The sequence below is a fragment of the Nymphaea colorata genome, chromosome 12, assembly GCF_008831285.2.
Source record: "Nymphaea colorata isolate Beijing-Zhang1983 chromosome 12, ASM883128v2, whole genome shotgun sequence".
Taxonomy (NCBI): Eukaryota; Viridiplantae; Streptophyta; class Magnoliopsida; order Nymphaeales; family Nymphaeaceae; genus Nymphaea; species Nymphaea colorata.
Window position 1 is genome coordinate 20,338,526 of NC_045149.1, and position 14,980 is coordinate 20,353,505.

At 40.1% G+C, this 14,980-nt stretch overlaps 3 protein-coding genes across 5 annotated transcripts in view; 1 reads left to right on the forward strand and 2 right to left on the reverse strand.

Annotated features, from left to right (window-relative positions):
* Nucleotides 1-497: 497 nt before the first annotated feature.
* LOC116265306 (pentatricopeptide repeat-containing protein At4g25270, chloroplastic-like) lies at nucleotides 498-3,814 on the reverse strand. Its single transcript, XM_050080901.1, has 2 exons — nucleotides 3,673-3,814; nucleotides 498-3,543 (listed from the first exon to the last, which is right to left on the reverse strand). Exon 2 carries the CDS (start codon nucleotides 2,405-2,407, stop codon nucleotides 791-793), a length of 1,617 nt encoding a protein of 538 aa, XP_049936858.1. The 5' UTR covers nucleotides 2,408-3,543; nucleotides 3,673-3,814; the 3' UTR covers nucleotides 498-790.
* LOC116265751 (uncharacterized) lies at nucleotides 3,545-8,014 on the reverse strand. Its single transcript, XM_031646610.2, has 3 exons — nucleotides 6,409-8,014; nucleotides 5,238-5,427; nucleotides 3,545-4,080 (listed from the first exon to the last, which is right to left on the reverse strand). Exons 1-3 carry the CDS (start codon nucleotides 7,975-7,977, stop codon nucleotides 3,953-3,955), a joined length of 1,887 nt encoding a protein of 628 aa, XP_031502470.1. The 5' UTR covers nucleotides 7,978-8,014; the 3' UTR covers nucleotides 3,545-3,952.
* Nucleotides 8,015-10,285: 2,271 nt separating this feature from the next.
* Nucleotides 10,286-14,980, forward strand: part of LOC116265782 (mediator of RNA polymerase II transcription subunit 13) — a 29,792-nt gene continuing 25,097 nt past the window's right edge. The window contains exons 1-5 of one of the 3 annotated variants that reach the window (XM_031646692.2): nucleotides 10,286-10,489; nucleotides 10,672-10,964; nucleotides 11,167-11,274; nucleotides 11,825-11,873; nucleotides 12,165-12,285. In XM_031646692.2, coding sequence (XP_031502552.1) covers nucleotides 12,262-12,285 — 24 coding nt within the window. In that variant the 5' untranslated portion in view covers nucleotides 10,286-10,489; nucleotides 10,672-10,964; nucleotides 11,167-11,274; nucleotides 11,825-11,873; nucleotides 12,165-12,261. The remainder of the gene's footprint in view (nucleotides 10,490-10,671; nucleotides 10,965-11,166; nucleotides 11,275-11,824; nucleotides 11,874-12,164; nucleotides 12,286-14,980) is intronic. The other 2 variants (XM_031646691.2, XM_031646693.2) reach the window with 2 other exon arrangements.

Genomic DNA, 14,980 nt, shown 5'->3' on the forward strand with positions numbered 1-14,980 from the left:
TGAAGTGAGCTGAACAATAGGGATGAGATTTTATCCGGTATCTTGACGCCCTTTACTCTCCACCTGCCACCTGCTCACCCCTGTGGTGGTGCTTATAGAAAATTTGTTGAGATTGAATCAGATTATGAAGGTTGGAACCACCTTAATGAGAAGCTGCTGATGTATCCATGTTTTCTGCCTTTCTTTTTTTTAAAAAAAAAAATCTGCTTGTTACGTGTGCAAGAGTTGAGGCCAGTGCATGTTATTTTCAGCATTGATTAATTGACACACAGAATTTTGTTGGATACTACCACCATAGACATCAAATGTACAACCCAAACTGCTTTTGGAGAAGCATATATAAACATTGATATGTATGTCACCTAGAATGTAAACTACGTTCTCCGTTTGTAAATTAAAACCTATGAACATGTGCCAAGCTGCAAGCAGCCAAAAGACTATCGGGCAGATGTGAATACCACCTTTGGAAAGCATTCTAGGATTATGAGCTGCAACAGTTTGTATTTGGAAAGAATCTCAATTAATTCACTCGTCTTCTTACAAATGTCCGATTCAGACATACAAGCTGCTCTCTGGACGATGCATGCCTTGCATTAACTGGACAGGTCGTGCCTCCAGTACTGTTACTTTGAAGAAATCAAAGCAAGTTTAAATGGAAAAATCTGAGGCTCTCGATGCTCTCCTTTTTTCACTAAAAAATAAAGGAAAAAATAGGACTTAGCCAAGCCAATACGATGGGAGAAGTTTAAGGGTCTGCACTGTGATCACATATACAATCCACTGCATCTTGCTATAATCCCCTCTCTCTTATCATCTCCCTTACCCTTTCTGCATCATCCCATCTCTCAGCTCCACAATATATCTGCAAAAGAAGGTTGAAGTTTTCAAGGTTATCAGGCTCCAATTCGAACAGCATATCAGCTGCTATCTCACCCACATCTACATTCCCATGTATACTGCAGGCAAACAGCAATGCTCCCCAAATGCTAGGTCCAGGTTCTAGTGAGGGCCGCATTTGTTTAGTGATCATTTTATATGCTTCATCTATAAGTCCTGCTCTTCCTAACACATTCACCATGCATGCATAGTGTTCTATGCGTGGCTGAATACCATATCTTTTGAGCATCAAGTTGAAGAAATACCGACCCTCATCAACAAGGCATCGAGAAGATGCTGAGTCGCCAACACATGCCGACAGCAATGCTACAAAGGTAATGCTATCAGGAGCAATACCATATTCAATCATCCTCTTGAACATGGCAAATGCTTGTTCAACATCCTTTTTACCGTACGCATAGATAATTGAATTCCATGACACGATATCTTTTTCTCTCAACTGATCAAAAACTGCGCGAGCACTACTGGTGCAGCCTAATTTGGCATACATATCAATCAAAGAGTTGCTTACTGATAATTCCAGGTCATTCCCCTGTCGGATGACTCGTCCATGGATTTGAGTCCCCATCCAAAGACCGTAACTGCGGGAAGCAGAAGCACAGCCAGAAAGCATTGCAGAGATCCCAACAGAGTCTGGCTCGAAACCTTTAGAAACCATGAGACGAATGACACTAGCAGCAAAATCCAAACACCCATGCCGAATGTACCCGACTAACATGGTATTCCATGAGACAATATCTCTTTCAGGCATTCTCTCAAACAATCGCCTGGCTTTTACTATTTCACCGCACTTAGCATACATGTCGATCAGGGCGTTCATAATAAACTGGTCTCCACCGTAACCACAGCGTATAATATGCCTGTGGACGTCCTCACCCCTCTGCAACGACCCGATTCCAGCACACGCCTTAAGCACGCGTGGAAAAGTGAAGTTATCAGGCTCGACACCCATCTCATCCATTTGGTAGTAGAGAGCCATAGCATCCTCATGGTGGCCTTGCTCGACGTACCCAGATATGAGGGAGTTCCATGCAAAAACAGAAGGTGGTTGAGCCATTTCGTCGAACAATTTGTGGGCATCTTCAAGACGACCACAGACCGCATAGAATCTCAGGAGTTTGGCCGATAAAGATGGAGTCTTACGGAGGAGACGTGGGGGAACGAGGCTGTGTACTTGAATGCCTTGTTGGAAGGCGCTCATCTGAGAGCAGGTCTCCAGGAGGGAGGAGAAGATATCAGGCCCCACGGGAACACCCTTCTCGATGCTATCCTGAACGTCCTTGATTGTCTCGTTGAGCATTTGCAGTCTGGTCATGGTCTGGGGGCCGCGGCGAAGAAGGGGAGTTGATGCCGGTGATGGCTTGGCCAAAAGACCTCCCCTGCTCTTGTTCTGATGAGGAAACAAAGGCTGCGGCTGGCTCTTCTTGCTCCTGCTTCGCCGGTGGCATTGGTAGCGGCAAGCATAACGACCCCATGCAGATACCGGCAGCGGTGATGAAAGGGTCTGCATCTAGTTGGCCGTTGCAGCCGAGATGGCCACCATCATACAATCCACTCCTCCCCTACGCTCACAGTGTCAACACTAAAGAAGATAATCCATCGATACATAAGAGGTTTCGGCCTAAACAAATATCTATACCATTTGTCTCGATCAAACAGTTCGAAAATGACTGAGATTTTGATCTTTTTAGCTGTACATAAAGCAGCCAGCGCTTCGGCACAGCTTTGGCCAGTGAATTTGTGAAAATGAGCTCAACAAGTTGAATATAGGGAGTGATTGGTTTCCATAAGGTTCAGCCTCTGCTCTATACAAAGCAGTTCAGCTTTAGCTTAACAGGCCTGGGGTTTAGATTCATTTAGCCCAATTTCTCTGTGAGCTTAAGCTGGACTCAGCTCGCTGTAACAGCCGACGTGTCTTACTCGACTGGATAACCTCGACACCATTAGTCAGTCACAGTATTGATGCTGCATTACTTTTCAAGTTATCATCATGCATCGGCCGGTCTAGCTTTCCATTTTTATTTTAGGAATTTAACAAATATACTAAATATTAAATTAATTAACGAATAAAAACAAAACAATGAAAACCTACATCAGCGTTGAGTTGTATAAGGAGTAGATACGATGCGTATCCGTCCATACACTCCAAAACTGATATTGATGGAACGCTTCGTTCAGCTTGCCTACCAGCTCCGTCGACAGTTTTCTCAGGAGCTCAACTTGGATCAACAGTCACGCAACTTGTGAGGACTTTCTTTTGATCTAGTGGAATATTAAGCTGTTTGTCAATTGAGAAAATAATGGCACATCTACATTTTAGATAGGTATAGTAGCAGGCTTGCAGCCTTGCATTAAATGATACTTGTGCTGTCACAGATAATCGGCATTTTAGGGTATCATAACTTTTGGAAAAAATAAAATTTGGCCAAGCAAACAGATTTTAAGATATCAAAATCAACGCATTTTCTGGCGATGATGAAGCCTGGCCTCGGGTGACTTGGGTACAATAAGACACTCACTTGCTGCAGCAATTTCTGGCGATGCTGATGCCGACGGCTGATAAGTTTTGCTGAAGCAACTTCACATTAATAACGAGAAATAGTATTTCTTTCTGCTGCAATAAAGCTGGTGTCACTACCGGAATCACTGCCACACAAAGTTGGTTTATTATTAGACATGGTTGGAGAGAACAGCAGCAGATGGTAGATGAAGTATTCAAAAAAAGGGATGGAGAAAATGCATCCCCATTAGAAACAAGTCATGAAGAAATGTCACCTTGCAGACTTCGTTTTTGAACACCTGAGAGCTTATAAGATACATACACCTTTGAACATACATACAGAGCCTACTGGATAGAAATCAGATGCATTAAGATATAAATTGCTGCAGAACAGAGAAACTAACATGTCCAACAGTCCAAGCTATTGTGATATTCCTTGCATGTCGGATGTAGCCCAATCCACCCTCCAGAAGCAAAAACTTTGGTTGTTCTTTTTCCGCTACTTTTTAGTGTACATGTGTGCAAATGTTGCAGAAGCGCCAGACTAGCCTCAAACTATGCATCTATTGCTGGGCCCGGATAGGCAGGCAGATTCATTATCCGCTTGTCCAGAACTGGTGCTCCCACGGTGAAATGATACAGGCTCTGGAACTCAGACCCTCTCAGCCCAAGAATCTCGTGAACTGCAAGAAATCAAAGTAAAAAAACATAATTACTTAAGAGCTGGAACCTAAAGCACAACTCAAGCGCATATAAGCTCTTTAATATCCTCGGCAATGGAAAAGCAGAAAACTTGCGTATCTTTCAAATTTAGCACACGGATGATCTTTACAAGGACCACGTGACGCACTAGAAATAACCCTATTAAGGCCAGACACACTAAATTGAAATGCTTCTTCACGAGTAAGGTACAAAAAGCTTCAGATATATATTAAAATAATCCACATCATTAACTACAACGTATGTCCTCAGCAGCATCAGCAATTCTAGCGCATGGATTTTACATGCACGGTTTCTGGGAGGAAGATATGGTTAATATCACCAAGGCACAAGAAAGGATTAATATCACAAACTTACAGAGGCAAAGCTAGTTGATAATCGGTTAAGAGAGGCCACTTTCTACCTTCTGTTCAGGCCATGAAAAAGGAATGGTTGCATATTCTGTGCAAATTAAAAGGGGACGCTTTCTACTTGATATTTAGATTGTCCTTCTTAAATTCATTCAATCAACTAATTTGTCTCCAGATGGATTAGTTCAGTAGCTTTGCTGGATGAAAAACATTTTCAAGTAGCCAGGCAATCACATTCACTTCCTGTCTTTGGCCTTATCATTATGTTCCCTGTTACTTGAATTTCTAGTGATGATAGTTCATGTCAGGGACAAACAAACTCTGTTATTTGATCTTCTAGCATGATGATAGTTCAAGTCAGAAAAACCTGGCTGCATCAGTGGCTCTTTAGTGCTGTGAAAACATTTTTCCTTTCCCAACTTCAAGTACAACAGCTGGTCTTGTATAACATAAAATGTCAAGGTTATATGAACTAAAATATTGTGCTATTCCCATTCTTAGAGTTAATAATAGCTCCTCATGGGATCCAAACCCCTTGAAGTCCCAAAGAAGCTAGATGCACGCGAGATTAAAATGTCCTGTCAGCAAAGTAAGTGCAGAACTCGCTTCAAGCAATCAATTTGATCCCAAATCATGCAATATCTCAATAGATTGTGTCCCGATTATTTTTCTGTTAATTAGCAACCTAGGGTCAGACAGATAATCATGTAGGCAATCACGAGCAACAAATATAAAGCCTTGAAAAGGTAAAGGGATAAATGCAACATTACCTGCATCATCGAAATAGCAACCAATCCCAGTAGCAGAGATGCCTACTGCATGTGCTTCAAGATATAATACTTGGCCGAGAATTCCTGACTCCCAAAATAGACGAGGATACATCCAAATATGCTTGTCCCGCAGAGTTGGTTGAAAGTGCGCGACCATCCCTAGGCTGAAGCAGCCATCACCTGCAATGTCCTGCATTTTTGCAACCCCAAAATACTATTTCAGCAAGCAGAAACCTGTTTGACTATACACAAGAAATTCAATTTTCTTGAATCCGAGAGATTATCTTTCAATATGCATGAAATGCTTCCATTAAAAAACTAAAAACCAGTGCACCAGTTAGTCAATCATGTCATATTTTTTGAATAACAGAGTTCACAAATGATAATCCATTATTCATGTGATTCTGCTCAATCTATAACTTATTCATGTCCCTCTCTCTAATCTATAACTACAAATGGCATATTTGGCTGTATTAAGGAAAGCATGAAACAGTAATGGCAGAATAAGAAAAATGAACCCAAAGCGTGCATATTAGCTAGAGAGAAAATTAATCAAAAGCCCACGTGCTATTACGTGGAAGCATCCGTATGAACACTTTATTTTCCAGCTGATGAAGTGCGATTAATATATATGGGCACATTTCAGTTAACAAGTTACAAATTACAATTATGAGATAACAACGTTGGAACAACTTAATTCTCTAGCTAGTGTGAATATTATACTAATATAAAATCCATCAACTGCAACTGACTCGATCCAAAAAAATGCAACATTAGAGTTATAACTGCCGACTAATAATTGACGAAACAGATATGAACAAGAAAAGAAAATGAACTTCATTGCAATGCTTCCTTTTTGTCATTGAGGGGAGAGTTCTATCAGAAAGATTAATCCATCTGAGATATGAGAACTACAAAGAGATAAATAAATAAATGGACAACGTTCTTTCAGATGATTGAAAGGAACTTAGCCATTGCAAACATGCAGAGTCAAGAAGTTTCGCAATATGGCTATACTGAGACCAACTAAACAAGCTTCATGAATTTCACAATTTACATAGTCAGTACTACTTGATTGCCAACGATGAGAAATGTTATGCATCATATACACAAACATCAATACAAAATACTGGTGAGACCGTGAGCCGAGACTCTGAAATTCAGAACCAACCTGATGGCAGGACACCCTTTTGGCGAGCTCGCAGCAATTGCCCTTAGCAAGCCGGTAAAGTGGCAAGTCTGCCGGACAACCTTCCGGCTTCGCCCACTCGAACTCTGTCCTCATGCCCTGCTTCAGGCGATCAAAATGATCGCTGTTCCTCACCAGAAAATATAGGCCCTGAGGCAACCCCGCGATTCTATGAACGAAGAGAGCCATATGCAGCTGCGAATCCCATGGAAGAACCCGGAACGGAAGTGTCTGTTGTCCCCTGCCGGAACCCTGCGGCGAAGGAAGGCAGTGAAGAAGAACCTGGTAGAAAACCTCACGGTTCATGACATGAACTCCGTCCATGTCAACTGCGCTTCTTCTCTTCCTCGCAATTTCCCTCGCAGAGACGCCCTTAAGGTACGCACTCTCCGAAAATACCGGTGAGCCGGAGAATTCCTGTATATGGAGTTGTTCGCCGTTGATCCCGGATGGTTTCTCGACGACCTCAGCCGTCTTGTATATGATGTCCCAGTAAACATGCTCCTTGCTTAGTGAATTAGCGGTTCCCTTCCACTCCAGACCGGAGAATTCCGCCGCAGCGGCACTCAATTCATCGAAATTGATCGCGAACTCACCAGAACCGCTAGGAAAGACGAGGATCAAACAGTCTGGATGCTCACGTTCGAGCTCCCGGAATTTCCCTCTGGCAAAATCCGCCCTCAGGGGTCCCTTCTCCTCGGACGGAGGCGGTCGAGTTCCAAGCAATGCTTCAAGCTCCCGATGGCCGAGGCCGTCCACCAGTCGGGTATCCCAACCAAGCGACGCCGCGGCCATGGCGACGGCCGCGATAGCATGGCCGACGTCGTGGTTGCAGTAGCGGAAGGCGCGCTCGCCGTACTTCCACGCCTCGCGCCAGAAAATGGACGTGAGCCCGATGAAGAAGGACCCTTCGGGGAGGCCCGGCCGGAGGCGGTCCCAGAGGAAAGCAGGGACGTCAGCCCTGACCTCGAGCGCGTGCTCCTTGGGTGCGTAATGAGCGACGAAAGGCCCGTCCGCGAGGCCGGCGACGGGGCCGGAGATGAGGTACGACTCGGTGGGGTGGAGGTTGCCGCTGCTCGGGTTGGCGCGAAGGGACCAGGTGGAGAATCCCGTCGTCTTCCAGGCGGAGAGGGCGAGCGAGTCGTAGAAGAGCTGCGAGATGGAAAGCTTCGACAGCGGCGCAGGCTGCGGCAGGCCGCGGAAGATGGCCGGATACGGCGGGTCGTCTCGGGTGGGAGGGATGTGCAGGAGAGGGACAAGCGGGCCAGAGAGGTAGCGGCGGAAGGGGTTGGGCTGGTTCGCCCAGTCCAGACCGTGCGGTCCCTTCGCGTACCTGGTCAAGGAGTGCTTGGTCTGGTTGTGGTACTTGAGAACCGCACCAAGTGAGTCCGGGTCCGGCGACGGCGACGGCCGGGAGGGGTGAGGGTGGGTGGTGGACATGATGGTCCGGAGGGAGACGCCGTGGGTGCGGGTCTTGGCGCGGTGGCGGGCTCGGAGGAGGAGGGAAGACGGCGGGAAGGAAAGAGTGCAGCACATGGTCGCCGGATTCATTTCCGCCCTCTCTCCGTTTATATATGCACGCTTTCAGTACCGGGCCTGCAGGAGAGTGCTTTTATTATTATGCATCGCCGCCAGCGGTTGCTCCCTGCCGCTAATTGTTAAGACGCTTTTGCTCCTTTTTCCTTTTTCTTACCAAAAAAAAAAAAAATGGTTCAATCAAACTTTAGATAATTTGGACCTTGAGAACAATGCAAACGATACAACTTGTTTCAAAAAAAAGAATCAAGTATTGAAGAAATATGTTTGATTGTCTATAATTTAATATTCTCCCAATTTAGACATCAAATCAAATTAATTATGCTTTGTTGATAACAGTAATAGATTTGAGACGATACTCCATCTGAGATTTGAGACAAATTAATGATGCTTTGTTCATCAAACTACGTATCTTAGGTCAATCCCAAGATCCACACTTAAAATCCTTATTTTACGTTGTTGTATTAAAAAAAAATGAAGTTGGTTTTAATTTCGTAGAGGAAAGGGTCATGTTTAAAATCAAAGTTTATTGAATGACGAGGATTTTAAATCCAATGCTATCAAACACCACCTAACAACATTGTTTAATCAAAATAGAGAATGACGTGGTTGAAATGCACGTTAGTATCTTGTGCACTGATAAAATCCGAAGGCCAGACAGAATAAGAGGTTGTAGTATGCAATGCCAATTCAGTATAGTGTAGGTTGTGGAAATATCTCGTTTCAAGCTTGCAATTGGCATTCATTGTTTTGTGAACCACAATAACGTTGTCACGATTTATAGGTTTCCCAAATAAATGCATTTTGAATTGGAGAAATCATTCACAATAAGGTCGAGTCCACAAAAATAGTCATAGGGTATCTGGTCAATCCATTAGATCCTTCAAGATACTTAATTTGGTGGCATGTCTCTGCATATCACAAGTTCATGAAAATTTTTGGTGTTACGGTTTGTTTGTAATTAGTAAGTTACAATTAAGAGTTGTTTGACAACAGTAATAAATTGTTATTGTTCATGAATCTACAAAAAAAAAAAAAGAACAAATTCATAGGACACTATAACAGATGTGTCGTGAATTTTCTCCATTTTGCAAAGCAAATTCATGAGATAGTAACGATGTGTTAGTGTTGCCAAACGATTTTTGAAGGGTTTAACTAGCACAAACAAAAAATGTTTTGTTCTAAAATGAATGCATCCATCTCTTAGAAGGTGAGGAATTGTTTTGTATTTAAGACAACGGTACGTACATGTATATTTTTTTTCTTTTCAATTTGTGACGCTGACCTGAATTTGGGGCGCTAGTTCACACAATGTTAGGTTTGAGCTAGCCAAAAGTTGCAGCGAGAAACGTGCCAAAAGAAAAAACATATGATGTCAGGATTAAATAAGGATGAATGTGTACATTTGAAATGTACAAACTTGTTTTTGTTTTTGTTCTTTTTATATGTATGCCAACAACATGTTGTAACAATTTTATTCTTAACGGCTGGAATGCAAACTTTAGTGAAGATAGGCACAAATACGCGAAGTTATAGTTGAGAGAGTGCACAAATACATAAATAAACGTACCAACATAAATTTTGAATAAGTTATAGGGAGGGATAAGTGCCCCTTGCCACGTGTGGCTGCTTGATGACATGTATGGAAATTATAGATAAAAACTGTGAAGGAATGCATAGAAAGTGAGATGAAAATAAAAAATGACATAGAAAAGTGTAGCAAAATTAAAACACGCTTATGTACTGCGACACTAGTGAATTTAGATTAAATCTCGAGCTGCCCAAGATTATAGATTATTATTACACTCCTAATGAAGATACTGCCAACCAAACGAAGGACTCTCGTAACAGTTGCAAATGCACCTTCTCTAATAAGTCATATTATTTGTAATTGTCTAGAAAGGTGAAGTATTTATTTTTTTATTTTGGATAGAATAAAACATAATGTATTATTAATTAGACAGAGGTATTATAACATGCTAGACGAGAAAAAAACTAAAAAGTTGTCGTTAAAAGTACCATAAATAGTCGCCAAAAACACTATGAACTATTATGGTTTCATAAACTCAACAATGCTGTTCATAAAACGACTATTTATAAATGATTTTTTTTTAATTTGATTCAACCTCGGATACCACCTTATAACTCCCAAGGTATTATTGTGAGCTCATGATTCTAATTGCAAAAACAATTGAATTCTGAATAAAGTTTGGCCAAAGAAGCATGTGACCGATTTAAGGGTAACTATGTTAGCTGCTCGGACCGAATAAAGACCCAATATATAAAGGCAGAGTTCAGACCCAAACTGGTATTTCACCGCCACGAGTCAAGTTCGTAGCTGAACGAGGAGACCGTACTCGCGTCCCTGCTGGAGCTCGCTTCCTAGATCGCATCCGGTAGAGCCTTCTTCCCGTCCCCATCGTGTCTTTGTTTCCTGGCGGAAGCACCGGCATTTCACTAAGTGCTCCGACCATCGTTTTCGTATACCGGACGATCAATTGCTTGAGCCGGAAACAATCGGAGACCGGTAGCTCTCTATCTTTCTATTTTCACAGCTCCCTCTCCCTGTGCCCTAGATTCACGGTGGGAAGGTTCTAGTTATTGTGATGTGTAATTCAGTGTGGGTTTGATTTTAGGGCTTTAATTTCATACTTGGGTGGTCTTTCACCGTTTTGCTCGTTTGGGTTTCTTGATGGGTTGGGGTTTCAGGGTTCTCGATTTCTGGGAAGGCTGCTGCTTCTTTCTTGCGAGCTTCTGCTTTCGACAAGTTGGCATGTTTTTCTGACGGGTTGGAGTTTATCGTGTTCTTGTCCAAGACTCTCCTCATTGTTTCGAGTGTGGGAGTGCGCGTCGTTGCAGAAACAGGGGAAGGGATTGCAGTTCGCAGATACCAAACTTCATGTGCTGACTTCGCCCATCGTCTCAACCTCTTATTGGCAGCTTCACAGGTGACCTCACCGGCTCACTCTGTGATACGAACGTGGAAGGCCGGTGGACTTGCGGTAAGACTCTCTCTCTCTCTCTATCTTTATCTCTCCCGTAGACGTCATTCTCTGCGAAATTCTTGTTCCAGGAGTCTGGAACAGCTCCATGAGAAATCACTCAGACCCAAGTTTACTGGTTCCCGTCCAGAAGGAGAAAGATTCTTCCCTGTGTTCTTTTGATGGCTAACTAAAGGTGCTTTTTGATTTATCTGTATTTCAGTCGTCTTTTCGGGGTTGTAGCTGAGGACCTTCACGATCAGCGAGAAGACAGAAGAACGATCAGTTCGCACTTGGCCGAGGCGGAGTTTCATTCTGTCGCTCCAAATAGGTTCTCTTTTTATCCGTCAACATTTATTTTATTTGATTTTCATTTTCGGCATTTGCCTTTTATCTTTTGTGGGTTTTGCTATTATTATTACAGTAAGAATCTATGATTTATTAAGAATCTATGATTTGTTTATTTTATTAAAATTACTTCCATTATGAGGATTTTGGTTCAAATGGACGGAGTTTTCTCCCCAGTGATGCTTGGATCTCCTTCTTCCTTCGGCTTCCTCCCTTGGTTGATGTTAGTTTGTGTAAATATGGATAATCATCCATGTGGTTGTCTTTCCAGATTCCGTCTGCATTTACCACACTTGAACTTCGGTGAGAGAGTCTTTGCATATTAGGTGCGTGTTTCATTTGTTGAGACAATCTTAAGGAGAAATTGCTTTTCTAAAGAATTCTATGGTTTCCCTTGTTAGAGAAAAATTTCAAGCCTGGGAACCATGTTTGTTTTATTAGTATGCTTTGGTATATACAGAAATGGAAGTTAACAGTCCTAAGTTCCTAACCTACACTTGGCGTTCATGATTCATGCATATGCATTTTATCAGGAAAGGTGTGCCAACATCATTTCAAGCAAGCCATCCCAGTTTGCAGAAGGTAAGAACCATTGAGGAAGCTGGTTGTCTTGTTAGTTGGTAAGGCGTTGCAATTCTGGTTTTGGCATATTTTTTCTGCAGCAGCACAGGGCTATATGTTTCAGTTCAACCAATCCCATTTAAGTTCAAGTTAGGTTATTTAGTATTACCTGTGGCCTATATCTTATGTCGGATTCGTTTTTATAGAAGTTCTCTACCTGATTTTGTGTATCATTTGTATTATCATATTAATTCTCATTACTTTGACCTTCTCCTATTAAGCATTCTGATCCAGGTTCTCTTATTTTTGCAGTTATTGCAGACATTTCCAGAAATGAAATCTTTTGGTTCTGATTACTGGTTTGCAAACTTTCGGTGACATTATTTCCTAACAAAAGTGTACTGGGATTATGTGGACGAATGTTTTTAGAATTGTAATTTTCTGCACCTAGTCATGCTTAAGTATTTTAATTTGTTCCTATTGCTTTGTTTTGTTGTTTTCATTGAACCAAATGTGGTAATTGGCATACCGTATTGGGACCTATATGCTGTAGCGTAATGTATCGTAATTTTTTAAAATTCATAAAAAATAAAATGACATGAAAAATATAGAAAAATTCGTGAAAAATCAGGAAAATTCATGACAAATGTGTCCTGTATAAAAAACTCATTGCACATAATGAAAATTCATGGTTTATCATTCATAAGCCATAATATGTTAATTGTTAACAACACATTAAGAATAACTTAATAAGTATACATCACAACATATAATTTCTCTGCCAAATGGGAATTGAAAATATGTTTGTGATTAATATCATGGATCCATGATTATTATCAATATGTATCGGTCTCTCGCACACAAATCTTCCTTCAAACTGGCTGCATTCTCTCTCAAATTTAAAATTTATCACTCAAATCAGTGATTCTCTCAAAAACCCGCAAACACTTGTCCTCTCCAAGCTCTAAAAGTGTTTGGAATTAGAGGGAACAGCAAGTTGTAAAACAAAAAATGAAACAAAATGGAAAGAAAAATTACCCTAGACCCATAACATAAGATACAAGGTGTATCAGCCATTCCATATCGTAATTCGTGAGATACAACCGATACAGTGGTGTATGGTTTCTTTGACCTATATGATATGTATCACGTATCATATGATATGGATAACACTGGTTGAACATGTTGCACAAGATGGATGATTACTATAAATAATTATTTAGTAACTTATTTTGTTAACAATATAGTAGTACATTTGCCAGATTTCATATTATTTGCTTTTTTTCATTCGGCAAGTGTCCATCATGGCATCATCTGAAAATATATATCTTCTTTAAGTTATTTCTCTATTTCACCTGCTAAGTTGTTAACATCTTATCGTGCAACAAGTTGATTAATCACCTCTTAGACTATTCAACCATTTGTTTATTGCAGTTTCTTTGGGTTCAAATTGCAAGTTTGCTGCCTTTTGCATTTTTCCTTTATTGTTTGGATGGTTTTATTGTTGATATGTCAGCATCTCCATAGGAGAGAAAGAAGAGATAATAGGAGGAATAAAGGGGCAATGGAATAGGTTTTTGTGAGGGTATAAACACGCTTTGATAGCTGCACATACTGTTATTGAGAAACTTTTCCTCAGAAGTATTTTCTAAAATTTTGGTTTTCATCCATGTGAAAGTTCATTGAAAAAATTTGATCTATATAAAATTAATGGGAAAATGTATGAGTTATCTGCTAGTTTTTTGCAAAAATATTGGCAGCATTCAAAGGTAGTTTTTAAAATTTAAAAGAAGCAAAAAGCCGAAAAACATTCAGTAAAAGTACTTAAATTTAACATTCAGTGAAGTTGATTTTTTTTCTTTTGTAAAAAACTAAAAAGAAAAATATGGCAATAGTTAATTTTTGTGATATTTTAAAAATATCATAATGTTTTCTCAATGGTATCTTTTTCTACTTTTTTGGTGATAAAATTATGATACTTTTACAATATTGCTGGCTTTTGTGACTACGGGTTCCAGAAATATTAAGTTCCATAGATGCCCATTTCTGTATTAGATTCTGCTTATAGGCAAAGGATGGCTTCCTTTTGTTGTGGATTTATTCTGTTTCTCATTTTTTTTCTTAATTGAATAATAGCAATGTTTTGCTAGATGTATAAACTACAACAACAATTAGGAAAATACTTTTTCAGGAACTAACCTTGTTTTTGAAGTTTAATTCATTTTCCACATCAGATCATGGTGAAGTCAATCTTTCAAGGAGCACATTTGGAAATTGTTCCATTTATTATGAAAATATTACTGAGAAAAATTATTATTTTTATTATGTGTTATTTATAGTTATATTTTATATATTGCTAGGAACTTGTGAATTTGATAGACTAGATAATAGTTCTAAATATTAATATATTATACTAACAAATCTAGTAAACCATAAGACTAAAGCTGGCGCCAAAATCTGAACAGGTACAACCTAGTCCTATTTGCATCTTATCGGGCCATGTTGATCAAATGTTCCCATGTTGATCAAATGTTCTCTTTGACGTTTGGTTCCGATTTCTAACCTTATTTGTATATCCAGCTTCTTGTTATCACTTTCTTGAATTCTTCATCAATCTTATCCTAGCCTGTGATATGAAATTAGGATTGTCTTTGTACACTTAACATGCGAGTTCTCTTGGATCAATGGATCATAGGCATGGATTAGTAATAAGAGTACACTTGAGAAGGTCTTGACATTTTTCCCTTTCAATGATAAAGAGCTTAAATGACAAGGAAAATATGGATGGATAGCAAGTTGTTCATTTGAATATATTAACCGCACGTTTCTTTAGCTTTTGATTCCTTCTTTTAATCAACCAAATCCTAACTCTTTTCTCATATTTTCAGAGTTGATGTATGTTTACTGAAATTTCTTTTACAATTAAATTGTTCTTGGCACTAATAAATTTTCTGGGTCTTGATGTAGAGATTTTTCTGTATGCAGAAACTGAATTCTATACAAAGATGTGATTATTATAACCAATTTTATGTGTATTCTACAATAATATTTTATTAATGTGTCATTACTTATGAACGATAAATCATGAATATTCATTATGTGTGTAATGAGTTTTTTTTTTTTATAAA